The sequence below is a fragment of the Tympanuchus pallidicinctus genome, unplaced genomic scaffold (genome assembly GCF_026119805.1).
Source record: "Tympanuchus pallidicinctus isolate F22 unplaced genomic scaffold, pur_lepc_1.0 scaffold1, whole genome shotgun sequence".
Classification (NCBI taxonomy): domain Eukaryota; kingdom Metazoa; phylum Chordata; class Aves; order Galliformes; family Phasianidae; genus Tympanuchus; species Tympanuchus pallidicinctus.
Genome location: NW_026294618.1, coordinates 67,385,324 through 67,404,599, shown reverse-complemented (window position 1 = coordinate 67,404,599; position 19,276 = coordinate 67,385,324). Strand labels below are relative to the sequence as shown.

General features: G+C 39.1%; 1 protein-coding gene across 3 annotated transcripts in view; it reads left to right on the top strand.

Annotated features, from left to right (window-relative positions):
• RPS6KA2 (ribosomal protein S6 kinase A2) overlaps positions 1-19,276 on the top strand; it is a 269,674-nt gene that overhangs the window by 102,165 nt on the left and 148,233 nt on the right. The window contains exon 1 of one of the 3 annotated variants that reach the window (XM_052698819.1): positions 11,404-11,917. The exons of the other annotated variants lie outside the window; for them this stretch is intronic. Within the exon in view, the coding sequence (XP_052554779.1) occupies positions 11,819-11,917 (99 nt within the window). The 5' untranslated portion in view covers positions 11,404-11,818. Of the gene's footprint in view, positions 1-11,403; positions 11,918-19,276 lie in introns of those variants that run through there. 3 annotated transcript variants of the gene reach the window in all.

Sequence of the window (19,276 nt, the reverse complement as noted above, 5' to 3'; positions counted from 1 at the left end):
TTGTATAATCTATCTGTATGATCTTTAGACCTGCTGTTCATTTTCAGCCAAGACGTCATCAGGAAATATGCTAGGTTTCAGATGCAGGTGAAAGCAATGACAGAGGCCAAATCATCTACATTTAAGCTAAGAACAAAGTTTTGCAACATGCCAATGATTTTAAGACATTCAAGATGTCTTCATGATCTCACTGAAGGGAAGTTAGTCAATCCTGGTCATAAGCAGGAGAAAAAGGAAGCATACAGCTTGATGTAACCTTAAAACTACCTTAAATAATTCAGGATATACTTTCACAACTTTTATTGCTTATCAAAAATGCATCAAGATTACAAAAAATAATTCTGCTTCAAAGACAATTGTTTCATCTGTTTGTGTTCTATAAGCATTGAGAAAGCAATGCTGTTATCGTTAGTCTCAGTAGCACATGTCAAATTTGGGAGAGGATGTGAAAAACATCTGCTTGTAGGTAGAAAAGGAAATATATAAGTTAAAAAATGGTGCTAACAGAAGCAAAGGATTTAAAATTGATTATAGTGAAAGTGTACTAGTCACTATAGCAAGGATTTTAACTATTAGAGGAAGGTAAACTTTTAGACAGCCTCCAAGGGGAGCAGCTAGCACTAGGAATTTAAATAAACTGCATGATGACTTCATGATAACATTAAATGACATTTATGATGGAATTTGAGGAATTATACATCGAATGACTGGTTGTGGTTATATCCCTCTTCCCTTTAATACTGGTTATCAAATTCACTGAACCCTGTGCAGTGTAGATCTCAGGTCATTCTGTTTCCATATACCTTGTCTGTAAGGGCAGCATTCACTCTACCTGTAGGGATGATGTCTGCTTGTGTAACTCCACATTTGTTCTGCCTCCAACTTTCCTCATTAGTAGAACCAATTGTCTTGGTCCACCCCTGGGCTTGTGTGCAACCAGGTAAATGCATAGAATATGAGAGTAATTAGAATATGTATATGAACTTAGGCCCTGACTAAATTTGCAGTACACATTATGCTCGAATGGCAAAGGTACAAGCTCAAACAAATTTAAAGCTCTCTGTATTTAGGAATCTCATTGTGTCTTATATTTTTGGTAGCAGAGTCTCTGAAAAGATGATGTAGGGCTAGTAATAATTAAAGATAGAATCACTAACATCTCATAATGTACTTAAGTGCTCCACATAATAGTATTAATGCTACAGTTGCATGCAGACATTTGTGAGAGGTGTGTGTTTCTGTGTGCACTTATACACATAGATGTAGCAGAATGTGGAAAAGCCTGACAAGAGAAGTATTGGTATTAGCACCTCTGAGTCAATTAAACAGGCATGTAACACTCTGATTTTTTTGCACTATGACTCTGGATTAGTGTTTCTCTCTTCTAGGAATCTTTTTCCTCAGCACATTCTGGGAATCACTTATAGATTCTACTTTTTAAAACATATGATATTTCATTATTTTAGGTCTTGTACATTTTTAGCCAGTTCATTTCTGCTGGCCTTATAAAAGAGAAATACTTCAGGATATTTTAAAATGCTCTGTGCATGCTAGAGCTATTCTCTTAACTTCAATTATTATCTAAAACGTAGTCTGATGTGGGCTACTCAGCAACTCCAGTTCTTCTGTACCAGGCATGCTGCTTCCAGATCTGGGAAGCTGGTAGCTAATATTGGCACCACTCATCCAAGCAAAGAAGGAGCCACTTACAAGGACATGTTCCTGCCTCCACCATAGGAACAACATATTGGGTTGGCACTAACATTTGTACAGCCAGACAGTGAAAAAGATCAGGGAACTGAACTAGTTTAAAGTTCTGGGGTGGGTTTTGGCTCAGTTTTAACTTGGACCTCTTCTCCAGTTTGGTTCATTCTGTGGCTGTGTGAGTAATTGAACCAATAGAGAGGAAGAAGGAAATTGTATCTTGGAGATGGCAGAGCAAGGCCACAAGTTATAGTCTTATGCCAGGACTAGTAATATCACTGTTAAAAGCCAAGACCTTTATCTAAAATTCAACGAACCTTTGTGCAGTCTCCAAACCCATTAATAGCCTTATGAGAAGCAAGCGGCTTTATCTTCATTCCTTCTTCCCATGAAAAATTTAATTCACTTCCAGTTTGCCAGCATCTCTTACATCTACACCCATCTTGCAGCAGGTTAACTGGACAAGGGCATCCCACTGTTTTGTTTGTTTTTTTTTTTTTTCAATGAAATAAGTTTATCATGTATTTTCATGAGTTCGTAAACCAAGAGACATTAAGATAAGGTGTGATAGAAGACATGCAGTAATAGTGCATAAGTCACCTTTGCTGCGTAAAGGATTTTTTGTCTTTATTTCTGGCCTAGGTGTTGTTACATAGTATGTGTATTTCCCTGAATGCTCTATTCTGTTTTATTTCTCCCTCACCTTCCTTCTTGTGTATTTGGACCTCCTGAATTCCAGAGATATGCAATTAAGCAGTCCTTAAAAATCAGACAGTTGAAATTAATCCTTCTCCCTTTAAATTCAAGTTTAGCTTTTAATATTTTCGCTCACTTGAGTTAAAATGTGGGATAAAAGTAAGAAGAAATGAGCCATGTATGCAAAGAAAAGATCTGAGGTATAGGAAGTGAGAAAGGAGATGAGCAGAGGATAAAATAACAAAAGAAGGAAGAGAAGATATTGCAAATGTTAAGAACATAATCATACTGCAGTGATATGTCAAGCAGTTTTGAGTCCACAAAATATTTAGCTGCAATTTATTTGCAGCTTCTGTGGATATTATCTTAATTCCTGCATTACTGTCAGTGCTAGAGAGCAAACTGTTTAGAAGCTGAACGGTAAAGTCTTCCGGTAAATCATGTGTGTTGGCCCACATGAGATTAAATGACGTTTGAATGTTTTATGGACACCTTTTGTAAAGCCAATAATAATAATTAAAAAAAAAAAAAGAGGTGAAATATACTAGTCTGCTTTTTGTTAAGAGCACCACAACAGAGAAGCTATTCTTTCCCAACAGTGTGTCTAGGCTGTCCGTATCTCACCAATCCTAAATCATTCACTGTGCTTTCAAGGGATACTCTTGTTTGTAAAAAGTATTTTGGATTTTCATCGCAGATTTATTTCTTTCTTTGAGGAAGGAATTACTAACTTCTATACCCTGTGGCTGGGGCCAACTCTGACTCCTGTGTTCAGTCTTAGAGGATAGTGTGTGTGAGTCAGGGCATGGCCTTGTGCCACAGCCACCTCTGCTCCTGGTTCACCCTACTCTTCAAGAGTTGCATCTGCTGTCTGAAAGCCAGGCAATGGAGACCATCACACTCCTGAAACACTGCCTTCATTTGGGATGCTGCTCTGCTTTGGGAAGGGCTGTCTGGTTGCATCACAGCTTTCTTGGCTGCCTACCGCCACCAAGCTGCCCTTGAACCCCCTATAATGGAAGGAGGGGAAACCTGGTTACGTATCTGTGTAGCAATTACGATGTTTGCTTCTCTATCAGAAACAGATAATTCTTTTCTGGGTGTTAAAATTGAACATCCTCCTAACGGGTGGACATGATCATCCACAGGATAAGATTGCGTCTTGGATCTGTAGAGAATAGCAGAGATAGATCCCAATAATGCGTTAGGATTAAAGTACTGCATTTCAGTGAATGTGTGTGTGAATCGCACTTCACGTGTGGCACGCTTTATGGATTTGAGATGTTTTGTGATATTAATGTTAAGCTCACCCTTCGGAGAAAGGTGGCTTCCATAGGATTTTTCATTGGTTCAAAATAAATCTAAGCATAATCAGTTTCCTGGTGAAGTAATGAATTTAAGAATTGTTTTAAAGCACGTTCCATATTGTTTGGATGCACAGTGGCATATTGTGTTGAGGTGAACTGGCGCACTCGAAAAAATTAAGACATCTTGGCCACAAGTATTCACTGTACCACATAGGATAATAAGGAGAACACTGGCAGTTTTGTAAGATTTGAATTAGTGTGTCTGAGAGTAGGAATAAGCAGTTGGACTTGTATTAAATGGTGTGGCTTACATAATGGTAGAATTGACTGCACATTTTTATCTTTACTTGAGAAAAAACAGACAAAACAAACTGCCAATTTGGCATTGTACATATGGAAAATAGATTCTTCTTTCAGATGTGTTTGTATTATACAGTGTGCTTCTTTCTATCTGTACCTCATTGAATTATAGGTTTATTTCAGGATTTGAAAGGTCATACTAAATTCACTGAGATATGTCCAAAGCTTTAGGCAACTTAATAAGTTGTCTTTTCTTTGCCCATTAGATTATCATTAGATTAATCAGGTGTTTGGATATTTCATATTCTGTGTATATCCTTTCAACAATTTTCACACAGTTGTCTGATGAGTAGGAAGACATATACAAGATGTTGACATTTCTTCCAGATTTGTTGAAGCATCAGTTAAGCAGACTCATCTCCAGTGTGGGCAGGGGCTGTTATGCAAAAAAAAGTATGTTCTTCATGCTACCTGGTGGCTTAGATGGGAGAGATGGCACAACAGTTAAGAGAAGGAGACACTATGTAGCTGAATTTACATAAGGTTGCAGGAGAAGATCATCTAACACATATGTTGAACGTATTCAAATTATGCCAGCCTTCAACATGGTAATAGCAATCATTGCTAACCCAGAGGGGGAGACATCCATGTAGCCTGTCTTGTCTTTATCTAATATGTTTCCACTAAACCACAAACATGTTTTTGGACCCACGTTGTCCTTGCTATAAGGGGACTTCATCTTGTTCATTCTTGCGTGTTTGGTCAACTATTGAATAGAGGATATTCTACTTTGGTTCCAAACGAGCTGTCTAAGAATATGCCACCAGAGTTGTGTACTGCTGTGAGGTTATGCATATATATCTCAGGGCATGTGGATGATTTCAAAATAGCATAAAAAATTCAGGTTTGATTGCTTCATCAGATGTCTTTAAATCTGAGAGTAGATGCTAACATAGTCATTTTGCTAGTCCTCTTCTCATGTCCTTCTCTGCTTCTGGTGCTATAAAATCTTGATACAAACATTTTATCTTTACTATATAAAGTGGATGGAAACTGAGTTAAATGCTGGTTTTAGTTTGTTAGTGACAAAATGGGACATTGGGCCATACTGTACAAGGTGAATAAGAAATAAGTATACGGTTTTGTAAATGTCAGATGGAACCTAACAAACTTTCTTGAGAGTAGAAATTATTTTTATTTTCCATGATTTTTTTCAGTTTAAAAACTGTATTGGAGAGAAAAACAAACAAACAAAAAAAAAAAAAAAAAAAACTGAAAAAACGAGGGAGGAGTGCATCACAGCACTTCAGATCTTTTTCTTTCCTCTGCTCTTTCGTCTGTAATCTGGATTTAAGATCTGCTGTTATTGTAAGTTAAGACAGGCCTTCAAAATTGATCCAGAAAGTGATAAAAAAGTTCAACAAGAAGGATGTCAAGGCTTAAGATTTTAGGACTATGGATTATTGAACAAATCTCATTCTTGTGGTATCTAACATGGGATATTCACATAGTCTTGATCTTGACTTTTGGTGAGCATTACGTGTCATGTATTTTTGTCCTACTATCTATAATGCCTATCTAGGAAAATTTGCATGTGTTGTTGGTTTATTCTTTTTCAACATTACTCACTGTTAGTCTATTTTTGTAAGAAAAGCTAGCAAGTATGTGCCCTGCCCAAAGTGACATTTTGGCTGTGAGTGCATAATAGTGGTCCTTGTGTTTTCCCTGAAACAGCGCTTGTGAATTGGCAGAGTACTCCACCTCCAGTTTATAAAAGGAGATTTGGAGCGGAAATGTGGCTAAATGGAAGTGCATTTGCACACACTTCAGAATCTGAGTTAGAATCTGTATCTCTCTGAGCTGAGAGATGCATCCTTTTATACAAATCAAGAACCTGACCAGAAAGCAGGTCTTGCTCCTTTCTGGTTAAAAGAATCATGGATTATCTTCATAAGAGATATGACCCACCAGTTGGAAACAAGAAGAGTAAAACAGTGCAATCCACACCCTCATTCTCATAGACAATCAAGATGTGACTGGTTTGGTTTTTTTTGTTGTTGTTTTTTTGTTGTTGTTGTTTTTTACACGTACTATAGCTAAACATAGCCAAAGATAGCAAGGTTCTTCTTCAAGGTTATACAAAAACAGTCTGAGATACGGATAGATACTAATTCAGGTCAGTCAGCTGAACTAACAGTGAAGCTTTTTATCTACCTCATTTTTTTTTTCTACCTCCGTATGTAGTTTCATCATCTAATAAAAGGAAAAAGTTTTACCTAACATTTATAATGTAAGTTCTTAAGCTCTGTATGTTCTTTTTTTCAGGATTTCTAGGGTGAACAGGTTTTTTTTTCTGCTTAGTGAATTGTCAGTTTGGTCTTTTGATGGCTATTAAATATAAAAATGGAGTTTCAGCAAATGTTCCATATACTTTTTCCTGTTAGGTGTACAATATCTTCCAGAATCTATAAGGGCAAATTTGTCTATCAGTAGATTTCTAATGAATGCATTCCTTTGTAGAATTGTTCATGGCTAGTCTGAATAAATAGTAAACATATGCTGTGCATAATGAAGTTCTGCCATCCAATTTTGTGTTGTATAATATTCACTAAAAGAAGATATTCAAAAATATTCATGTGGTACAATTGTTCATACTTCAGTTACTGAGTAGCATCTTCCTTTCCATAAACATCTAGTTCATTATAGGAGTCTGTTTCTGCTTATTATCCAAAGGTAAGAAAGCAGAATTATATCCTTATCAATCTCCTTCAACTGCATTGGTGTAGGAGCTTGTGCAACATAAATGAGATTGGACACCAAATGCCAAGCAAGACTGATATCAGCCAATAGAGTAAAAGTCTGACATCAATAAAAAGGAAAAAAAGCAATTGAAGTTGACACCTTTCTGGCCAAATTTCAATGCAAATTACTAGATGACCTGATCTCCGTCCATGAAACAGACCACAGGAAACTGGCATCTGTGTGGCCATTGATGCTGTTGCACATTGTTATGAGCCTGTAAGTAGCAAAGCACATAACACAGCAGTCAATACAGCACTTGTTACATTTGCTAATTTGATGCTTAAGCAAGCACTGTTACAGGACACTTTTGTGAGGGTTAAAAATGTCCTCATCTGGTGAAAACTCAACCAAATCTTGTTGTCTTGTCATGAAGCTATTATTTATGTAGCAGTCTCAGTTGTCTGTGCACAAATAAGAGCAAGCCATAAGTCTGTGTGGTGCAGAGAAGTCTGTGGCCAGGAGTCTGATCCTATTAGATTCCTGCTCATTCACTGGACATGGGTAGGCAACGTGCATGACTTTGCTTTCTTTCTTCTAAACAGTGGTTTTAATTTGCAAAATGGCTAAAAGGATCTGTATCTACTGGAAAGTTCTCTTGCACCCTTATCCAGACAACACTGCTGATCACTTGCTTTACCATTGCTGGTAAGAAGCATGTCTGAGCTGGCATATTATTGCCTGTATTTCACACTGCTGGCTGGGCAGTGCATCCTTGTTTTTGAGACAGCGCTCCTGTCAAGCAAGCAAGACGCTGCACTGGACAAAATATTCAACTAGATTCAGCAGCTGGAAAGGCTGGAATACAGCTTGGTGTGCTGATCTAATGAGATCCAAGCCCAGGCATTTCCTGCCTACCATGTTCTGTTTGTTGGGAAGGGGTTCATTTTCTGGGGTCTTTTCTATTTTTCTTACGTACTTTTGAGGAAGGATAGCCAGTATTACTACATATGCAAGGAACACAGTATCAATTTGTATGTTTTTACTTTTACAGCAATCTCTTAATTTGCTCAAATAGCAGAACCATTTTGGTTTTGCTCATAAATAGTTGATTCATGTAAATGTTAGAAAGTCCATTTTGGTCACAGGATCTGAAGTACTGTCTGTAAGCAGTATAGAATTTTTTTTCAGTAATTTTACAGTATAGGCCACTGCTTTTGGTAGGTGTCTTCTGCCTGTGCTTTCTTTCAGGCAAACAATTAGCTCATGTTTCTTTGTTTCTTTCAAACTTGATTCATGCAGTGTTGGCTGTTGGCATCCTATTGTTTTGGTTCTGTGCAGGTTGCTTTGCTGAATTTGTGAATTTCCCTGGTCTGTGTCATTTAGCCAATTACCACTGCTATTACAGTCCTTTACCTTTCATGGGATATTATTGTAATACTGTTTAGCTTTTAAAATTGGGAACCTGTGCTGTGAAATATCCAATTTCTAGTTGCTTGTCTTGGAGAATTTGTCTTGAATACTGTGTCTGGATTTCTTTTGTTTGCTTCTTTAAGCTTTTTTCCAATTGAAGACTTTATTTTTGAATTTTGGTCACTGGTAACTGCCAAAGTCTTGTATTTATTTATTTTGTGCTACAACAAATACAATAATATTTTCAATAATATAATAATATATAATTTAATTATATATTACGATATAGTATATAATATATTAAATTTCATATAATGTAAATATGAATAATAATTATTAATTAATAACAAACAATATAAATATATAAATTATATATAATATATATAATTTAATAATATAATTCAGAATACACAGAGCATTACTGCTTGATACCACTGCATCATATGCTCCACCTTCTCTACCAGATTTATTGTTTACTCTTAAAGTGATATTTTCAGTGACTGTTTTTCAAGCAGTTCATCAGCAGTTAAGATTGCTCAAAGGAGAGCTGATAATAATTTATGGCCATGAATTTCTAAATGCAGTGAATTTTTCAAGTTGCTGGTTGATCTGGCAATTGTATGTTTATAAATATATTGATGAATGTTCTATTTTAATCAGATTAGTTTTTTGACTTTTTCTGCTTTTTGACACCTTTTCTGCTAGAGTCATTGGGGAAAATGTGTATTATCCCATTAGCTGACAGTTTGAGACTTTTTTTTTTTTAAAAAAAAAAAACCTCTTCACGTTTTTTGTTTTGAAGCAAAGCTAAATTCCACGTCCTGGTAGCATACTATGTGAAGGCAACAGGAGAAGAATTTGCTTTTCAAATCTGTTGTTGTGTTTAGTTTACATGCTCATGTATCTTCTTTGATTTCTGTATTTGTACTCTTTCTTCAGTTAGTTTTTGCAACTCAGTTTCTTGTACTGTTTATAGCTGGGAGCAGTAGAGCGACTGCTGAGCGCATCTCTCTTGTTCTGTAGGTAAAGACTAACGTCCTGGCACTGATGATGATTTGTCCTTTTATAGATAATCTAGGGATTATCTATAGCACCTGGTTGGAAGGGGCATGAGAAAGCAGGCAGATAATGTCTACTTCCAAGCCTGCACTTATGTCTTGGCAGGGAAGTGAGAAGAGATTTGCTCCCAACCTGGGCATGCTGTATGTGTTGCAGTGTAACTTTTAGTATCAAGCAACAGCTTCTACTCATTAACTGCATACTAGCAGATCATCGTAACCATTTTTTTGGGTGGTACAGAACAAAATTCTGAATGTAATAAATGGCTGCATAATCTCAGATGTTTTGATGCATCTAATGGTGACAATGTGTACTTGTATGTTAAAGCACTCTGTGCATCACGGGAAGTGAAGGCTGTGATAAACCTGCTAGCATAGGTAGTAGCAACCTCTCAGCTACTACTGTTTTTCTGTTATATAGGGCAGTTGTGTATGTTTGGAGATAAGAAATGATATTCTCTGCATGATGCTGGTGTCCTAGTGGGCCTCTGTTGTGTATTTGATGGGCAGGAAGCTACCCTGATCTTGTCCGATTGCTATTTAAAGCTGGAATGTCTTATCAAAATCAGAACGTGTGGCTCTGAAAAGCCTTTGTCAGTATGAAAGCACGGCTGAGTGAGGATGCTCCTTCTGCAGGCAGAGGGCAGGGCACATACAGAGAGGTCCTGGTGAGGGCCCATGAGAGAGTCAGGGAGTGCCTCAGGCCCTTACACCACTCAATGCAGCTGCAATTCAGTCACGTGAGGGATGCAGTATAAACTGCATCAGTTAATAGTTTCGGTGCTGATGCAGCTCTACCAACAAAATTGCTTTTTACCTGCTTATTGCTTTTGGAAAGGGTTTTTAGTGTACTTGTAAGTAGCTTAATTTCTGCTGGACTAGCTGCCTTTACTCTGTTTAGCCAGAAGCTGGCACAGCTGTCATAGTAAAGGTCTTCTTGGTTTGGCTTAGCCCACACTGGGGCTGTACCGAACAGCAGCACTGGAAGATACGCTCTTGTTGCCAAAAGAGAATTAGACAAGCAGTCAGGAGGCATCAAATAGAGAAAGGGGCAAAGTAGATCGCTACTCTGCTACATGTGCTGCACTGCAGTTATCATAGGTAGGGGGAGGCAGCAGTGATCAGGGCACAGAGGAGTCAGAGGCTACAGAAAATTGCAGGCTGAAGGTAGTCATTTAAACCTGACCTCCTTCTTGGGGCAACCATAAATGCCAAACTATTCATTTACTTGTTTCTACTTTCTTGCTTTTCCGGGTACATAGATGACAGTGAGCTTTAAACAAAAGAGAGGGACAGAGCCTGTGAACAAAGCAGGTAGTGATAGGCACAGCCAGCCAGCATGGTTCATAGCAGAGCCCAGACATGCAATTAAAGCAAAATCCAACCCTACTTAGAGCAGATCGACTGGAGTAGTATTGTCATTTAACCTCTGACAGCTTTCTCAGGCTGTAGTGGTGTCAGCTCTCTCTGGGCTTATTTATCTCAGTCATTAATAAGTCATTAGAGCCATTCAATTTCCATATGGGGATATGAGAGAAAAGCATGTCTGGGTGCTCCTTGCTAGTCAGAAAAAAAAAAAAGCTGCCAAGGATGAGGAGCCCGAGCTGTGCACAGCAGGCAGAGATAGCTCTTTGGTCTGTGGATCACACTCAGATTCATTAGTTTCTGAATAAAAGCTGAAAAATGCTTTTATATGGGGGGTGGAGATGCGGGTAGCTGTAAGTCTGCATGCTTCCAGTATATAGTGAGCAGCTCAGAGCTGCAGCCTGTAAATAGATGCACATATTTAACCTCTGAGAAGGGCTGTAGCTGTCTGCTGGAGTACAATAAGAATAGTAATACTTACCATTTAGAGTGTGCTTTCTATTTTCAGAGCTGTGCCAGCGTTAGGTATTTTAATGTAGCCTGGTGGGTAATCTAAGCTGGTGGGTCATGATAAGCTTTCTGATTTCAGAGTGGGGGAAGCACATCTGAGCAAGTCCCCTGAGTGAGAGGAGGCTGAGACCCTCCCTGTTCCGACTGCAGGTTCATGGCGTCCTCAGCCCTCTCCCGGGAGCGGCTCTGGTGCGGGAGCTCGTCTCTCACATCTGACCACTGGAGCCCTCAGTAATTATAGCGGCATTGAAATTCCGGGCTAAAAACAGAAGTGTTGCATGTGCCTGTTCCCCATGTGATTCAGAAACCAGGAAATCGAAGGAGTCTGGCAGAGAGGAGAGGAGCGCGAAGCCATAGACACATCTCATATTTGTTTCAAACCTGCTACGTCGGGAACTCGGAGCTGTCATCTGCTGGAGCTGATTATGCATGCAGCAGCAGCGGAGCCTGATTGGGTGTAGTAGGACCTAAGGCGAGGGGGAGAGGGAGTGGGGAGAGAGTTGGGCTTGCAGCACCGAAATGTAAACAGTGGGAAGGCAGACGGAGCACAACGCCGGTGGGCGCCGAGCCGCTCACCTCTCGCCCATTGCCCGCCGGGCTGGATGAGCAGGGGCAGGCACGGCGGGCATCTCCTGCCTGTGGATATCCATCGGGGCAATCGGGATGCGCTAGCTTTCTCCAGCGCTGCAGCTCCGCCGTGCTCCGCACCGGAGCTCGGACGGGGCAATGGACATGAACATGAAGAAGTTCACGGTGCGGCGGTTCTTTTCTGTGTATCTCCGCAAGAAGTCTCGGTCGAAGAGCTCAAGCCTAAGTAGATTTGAGGTAAAATCCGTGTTAACTTGTTATATGCAGCAAATACCGTTACGTGCTGCTGACAGAGATGAGAGAGAATGCCTGCATTTGCTGCTGACATGGTAAATAGTTAGAGGTGGTCTTTCCCTAGAGCTGCTGATGCTCACACCTGACGTTCTTTGTTTCCGTGTAATTCAGGGCTTTTCCTTGGAGCCTTCAATATGTTGCATAATATATTTAGTGCGTTGCTAAGGATCCTTTTATCAGCCTGGCATAGGGGGAGGGAGCTGATTCAGGACATCATGAAGTTGTGGGAAATACTTACGGATTCACTTAAATTAGCACAGATGGCACCATGACTTGCAATAGCCTCATATTTTAATCTTCCTCCCCTGCAAACGTATCATTACTTCTCAGTGCTAGATTTCCAAATAATTAATCCATTTACTAGAGTCTTGCATATCTATTGTATGCAACGTAGAGGTTTTCTTGCTTATTTTTCCATTGATTCTGGTGCTTACACAGATTTTTGCATTCATCATCTCTACATGCATCCTGTTTCTTTCTTTCTTTTCTTTTATAATTTATTTTACTGTAAGAAGTTGTGTTCTTCAGAAGCAGGGGAGCAATGTCAAATTAAACCTTAAAAGGTTTGGCAGCATCAGGAGATAAAAAGCAGTTCAGGTCAGAGTTATTGGTAGATAGGAATGTGTGAATGGGGGAGAAGCAGGATTTCTGCCTCCCTTCCTTGGACCATTGTTCTTCAGCCCTATATTTGGAGCTGCGAACAGTCGGCAGGAAGTGAGATCAATCGAATAAATGTCAGTTTTATTTATGTTGTTCATTTTATCATTGCAGATAATCTGCAACCTCTGCATTTAAAATAAAGGTGGATGAGGCCTGATTCTCCTCTGGCACACATTTGTTTTACGCTGGTGTACTTCAGCTGACCTCCAAGGAGTTACTCTGATTTGCACCGGTGTTCCCAGGAGGAGGATTAGTCTCATGCTGTGCGAACACATTTTAAAATGTTACTCCCTTAGTGTCCTATTTAAAGCAGTAGGTAATTGTCTAGACAAAGTTCTTCATATGTCATTGCTTAAGCAGGACAGGAAAAAAAGCTGAGTTTGAGGCTGATCTTTTATTCTTAACTCTTTAAAATCAGTTTCCTTGAAAAACAATTGGGTAAGATGTACCTAACTTTGTTTCATTCGCTGGGAAGTCGCTCTATATATTTAAAACAAACAAATAAATGAAAGCTGCCATCAGTTGATCAAGCTCCCTCCTTTCACCAACCCCAAGTGATTAAGGAAAAAGGGTTCTGAGCCCCAAATTGCAAAGTCTATGCTGACAGAGATATTCCTTGTAATGCATTATAAATTCACCAGGGTCATGCTCCAGCAGAGCCAACAGAAAGTAGAGTTTCTGAGTTGCATGAAGGAGTTCTCCTGTGACAGCTGAGGCTGCCAGTGCCAGAGTGAGATGCTGGGAGGGGAGGATGGGTTTTTGATACAGTGAAGTCCTACTAGATTTCATAGCTTGTCATTCGACAATGCCACAGTTTGAGAGAAACAGCTTTCACCATGCTGAATATTTAACTTGCTGAATAATTGATATTCAATAATTCAGTATCTATGGTATTGTTTTTCCTTAGGTGGGTTGTCCTATATCAAATTTATTTTCTAATCTTAAATAACTTTTAAGTATGTTGCTTTGAGAAGCATCCTGATATGTACCCTGCTGCACATGTAAGTTCAGAACATTGCATTCACTTCTCCCCTCACTCCCTTGACTTGGCAGTAATAACCAACTTTATGCAAAGTAACTCAGTGTTATAAAGCAACAGGGAATAGGGATTGTTCCAACCAGGAAGAAAAAGCAATTCATGAAATCTCTTCTGCTATTTTAAGTGTGAAAATCATCAGAGACATTCCTACTTAGAGGGGGAAAAACAAAGCATGAACATCAAGCCTCCTCAGGGATTTCTATTCCGGAGTACTTTTGTGTTTAAATTTGCAGCTGTGGGCTATCAGTGTTGTACAGCCAAATAGAAAGTGCAAAGAAGGTAGAAAGATCTTGAGAAGTCATAATATTCTTCATCCTAATCGGTAGATATTTTACAGAGGCAATAAAAAGGCATGGGTGGTTACCTCATGAAGTGAGTGAAATAAAAGGAAGAAATTTGGAGAGAACTCACGTGGCATTGCTTTGCTTAGCTAATATACCAGGAGGAAGATATGTGTTGGTAGACAATGTCTGAAATTTAGAACAGGAATGCTGTTTCTAAGTTGTGGAGGATTTTCTTTCAGTGTTCTTTTTGAAGGTTGATGAAAGGGGCTGAAGGCTTTAGGATAAATATTCCTGGATTCAATCAGTTCAAATTTTAAAAATACCACTGTAAGAATAGGTTCAAAATAATTTAATATCAGTTGTTAAAATAATAGGATTGGTTAATTTTTCTGCTGTAGTATTTTGCTTTAAATTGAGTTGCAATGAGCTTCATAACTCAGAGAACATGGATATAAAAGTAGAAAATGACTTGGCAAATCACAACTTGTAGTTTGACCTTTCCTTAGTCATTTCATATGCCAATATAATTGCTGTATCTGATACAACAAGATCATTGCCCTGCATAGATGGCTGTTTCACACGGTTCTGCTAAAGAAGGCATAGCACCCTGATGAAGAAAATATTGCAAGGATTTTTGTTTCATCTTGCCTAAAATGTATGCCATTTTCATTGTTCTGGGAAAACTTGGCTGAAATTTGAACTTCTTTGGCTGCACTTTCAGGTTTCAGTTTGTTATTTTTCAATATGGCCTGCATTGCCCTTCATTTATAAGGCATCTAGTGATGTAATTTTATTAAATCCACAGAGCCAAGTTCTACCCTTCTGTGTGCACACAATTCTTATTGAAGTCAGCTGAAAATCCAGTGAAGTCAATGGGAACTGCATGTGTGCATCGGAGAGAGAAGGGCTTTGTTTATGGTTCTTGCTGAGTGTTGATGAACGTGAATATGAAACCACCAGGAGAAAGTACACACAGCATGGCTGTACTAAAGACTTTGAACCCCAGTAGAATGCATCTTACGGCAGTGAGCAATATTCCTTCATTTATAATTTGAAAGTTAACTATGCCATTTCAATAAGCTAGAGAAAAATCTAAGCATGCAAATAATTTGATTATATTTATTCCAGTATGCAGAAACCTTTCTTGCTTTTTTTTATTGTTATTTTTACTTCACTTATTTTTAAGGAAATGCCCAATTAAGCATTGCCATTGATGCTTTTCGTAGATTTTTTCTTACTTTTGCTCTGCTTGTGTATTTTCAAATCTTTATTCTTATTCTTTAATGCTTTTAATTCTTGTTTTGTCTTACTGCTAATGGCGGATCTAAATTCTACTTGGTGTATGTACGGGGCTTAGAGTCCATCAGAGCTTCAAATTAATTTGAAGCCTAGAGTCTGTCATCATAGCCACTTGCGAGAGGTGAGACCTCTAGTTGGTGACTGGAATGTGGTCCTCCTTGGGTTCCAACTGTCTTTCAGTCAAGTGCTAGAAAGAGGCAAGCTTAAAGAACAAAGATGAGAATTAGCAGCCCAAGATGAACTATGCAAGTTGCAAGTCCTGAAGTGGCTTTAGGACTTTTTTTTCTTGGTAATTATAATCTCTGCAATGTGTGTCCTTGCTACAGAAGTTATCAGGGCCATTGTAGTCTGATTTCCCCAGCTGCAGACAAGACTTATGAGGAAGTGTTGCAATTCTTGTAATCTTGCATTGCCTGGCTAGGGGGAGGGAGAGCAAGGCAGGGGAATTGAGAGCTTGTTATCCATCAAATAGAGTCACTTTGAGGAACCAGGAAATCTTACTTTGGAATTCATTTTTATGACTTGCTGTGTCCTTACAGATAGTTAGATCTCTGTTCCTCATGCTCTCCATTTGTAAGATGGAAATGATGATGACTGTCCAAATTCTTTAGCATAAGGCTACCTACTTAAATTGGCTTTTGTAGTAAGAGAGTGCACATTAATAAGAGTGCATATTGGTCTACATGTAATGAAGAAATGGCTCCATTTCAAATGAACAGTATGTTGTACATCAGACCTGCTATGTGTTCCTCCCATCAAGTCTCAAATTAACGAAGCTGAGCTGCAGAAAAGGAAAATTAAACAGGAAGATTATAGAAAAATAGAGATTCAGGTTGGACATTAGGAAAAATTTCTTCTCAGTAAAAGTGATCAGGCATTAAAATGAGCTGCCTATGGAGGTGGTGGAGTTGCTGTCCCTGAAGGCATTCGAGAAACATTTAGAAGTTGTACGGAGGGATGTGGTTTAGTGGGAAGTACAGGTGGTAGGTGGATGGTTGGGCTGGTTGATCTTAGAGGTTTTTTCCAACCTTGGTGATTCTATGATTCTATGACTTTCAAGCACATGACCCTGTGCCAGTATAAGCAGCATTGTTTGCACATGAAGGAAAGGAAGACCTTTTTCTAATGGCCTCTTTATTTCGAAGGACCCTATCTTGTCGAAGACCGATTTAGATTGTTATTTTATGCTCCATTTCCACCATGTAAGAGTCTGCATGATGTCTTGATCTGATGGTATTTGGCATGCAGTCCAGAAATGATGAATCCTGTCCATGGACTCTGTCACGTTGATTCTGATATGTCACATGATTGAATACAGACTCTATTCACACAGCCAAGGTCTACGTCTGTTTGGACATAGAGCAGGGGTCTGATTTCCTTGTAACACTAGATGTCTTCATTTGATTGTGAAACGGATCCTGTATGATCAGCTGATAGACCGTGTGCTTGCATGCCTTATGTGGCTGGTGATAACAGAGCAGTATGGTGAGCACGTGTTGGGTTCTGACCATGAACATGTGACAAAATGAATGAAAAGGGGAAGCCAGTGCCTCAACACTGTGTCTTTGTGGCAGATAATGCCTGGAATATGTGGGCATGGATGTTCAGGAGGACAAGAATCTGAACCTGCTGAACAGGTTGGAAGTAGTAGCTGAGCCCTTGCCTAGCAGTAATTTAAAGTAAATTGATTTTATGCAAGTGGAAAGTGTATAATTTTGTTTTAGATTTTACCTCTCAACTTTATGTCCTGTCTGACCCTGTAGCACAAAAAGTCTATTTCAGAGAACTGAATTCTCCTGTGCTTATTTTTTATTATCAGTTACATTTGAATTGTCTTTTTTTCTGCTAGTTTCAGGAGAAGATTAGTTTTTTATGTGCTTTTTGCATTTGTGTTCTCACAGGGAACTGGAAAAGCTTGGCAAGTAAAATAGAAATCTGAACAAAAAACCCCTTATGTTTATTCACCAGCTTCTACCACTAGAAGTAGAACTACTTCTAATCTAAATATTTGCTAGCCCTTTTTTTGTTCTCTTAGCAAGAGTTGTAGGACCCCATTTTGTGATGATTCTGTAAAAGTATTTGATGTTAAGAATGACCCACTGTACTGCAGTGAAAGCAGCAATTAGTACTGCAATCAAAAATGTGTGTGATGCCATCAGCTCTTACCAGTTATGTTTTTGCTTCGTGAAGAATAAGTCGCGGGAGATGGGAAAGAACTGAAACATCAAATCCACCCTCTAACTTCTTGACTGATGATGTGTAAGGAAGCAAGCAGTGCATGTATTCTGGGTCTTTGCAGACAGCTGTCATTCACAGAAAGGGAAGTACTTGCCAGACTAGTGGTTTAGGATGTGAACTCCCTCACCAGGGGCGTGCAAGGCATGGCTTTGGAGGACTGAAGGAAACTATGTGAGGGGAATTAGCTGTGAAATCTCTCTCACTGCATCTCATGGTGTATCAATACTTGTAATCAATACAATTATAGGATGTCTTGGGTTGGAACAGACATTAAAGGCCATCCACTTCCAACCTGCTGCTGTAGTCAAAGCTGCCACCCACCAGATCAGGCTGCCCAGGGCCCCATTGCCCCATCCAGCCTGGTTTTGAATATCGCCAGAGATGGGGCATCCACAACATCTCTGGGCAACTTGTGCCAGTGTCTCACCACCCTCTGAGTAAAAAAAAAACAACAAACAAACAAAAAAAAAAACTTCTAGCATCTAATCTAATGTCAGAATAAAGTTGTCTGAACTCTTTACCATTGTTTTCAGAGCTATTATGCATTTTAGAGTTTGAACAGTGTTATAGTTTGTTTAGCTTAAGCAAGCATCTGCTGCCTGTGGATTGATGTTACGTGTGGTCAGTTAGGCATGAAAGGACCCCTACTCCTTGGTATAAAGTGTTCCTCTGGAACTGTTGCCTGCTGGGACAGCAGCCTAGTGGCTGCCAATAAGGCAACTGGAGGATTGTTTAACTGCCCTTAACCTTTCTTCCTTCTTCTTTGCTGTGGTACCTGTACCATGTCTGTAGAACTGGGTGATCTAGGCTGTATTTAATTTGCCTAAACTGTTTGAAAATACTGCCAACATCAGCATTTTGGCAGAACTGCTTTCACTGTAGGATACAGGAGAGCCTTGAGTCCTCCTCTAGCTGAACCCAGCAGTCTGCACAGACTTCTGTGTGCAGTGTACAGTGAATGAGCAAGGTGGTCACAGTGAGAACTGTGTATCACAGAATGTGCTTTAAGACTGAGCCTTTTCAGGAGTGATAACACTGGCAAAAAAGATTTGTTCTTGGCATTTATCAATCCTGCCCATCCCGGAAGTGGTACTTCAGTCCAACACTTTGACAGAGAAATAACCACTCTGACTGTTCATTAAGAGGCCCACACATTATATAATTTATACGCAAATTGGCAAGAACTGATAGAAGACATGAAAAAAAGCATCTGTAAGATGCATATGATTACATAAGTAATTTTGCTGAAAAATAAGTAAAAAGCCTGGGTGAATATTTGCTTTTCTCACGGAGTTTTTTTTTCCTTTAGTGGAAATGACTGTTGTTTTACTAGTGAGTAACAAAGAAAATCCTGAAGCTATTCAAGTCTTCTCCATTTCCACACTGAGAGCAACTCACAGACAAATACTGTCACTCTGGCAGATGTTTGTCTCTAACCTCTGCATCAGCATGTCTCCATGCCTGCCTTTCCTGCACGAGACAATGTCAGTCTGTGACTAGAAAATGCCTGGGACTGCAAGTGAATGTTGTAATTGTGTACATCTTAAAGTTGTCTGTCTAAATATGTTAAAACCTGTTTACTTGCTAGTCTACGCAATATCTACTTTAATTCTATATGATTATGCATTGCAGTTCTAAGAAAACTGTGATTTGAAAGCAAGGCTTTATATTAGATTATTTCTATGAGGCAGTTCAAGACCATTTCATGTAACTGAACTTGAATTTTTGTACTAAGTGTGTGCAGATGTTAAATAGTACATGTGTCAGAGTTGTTTTTTTTTT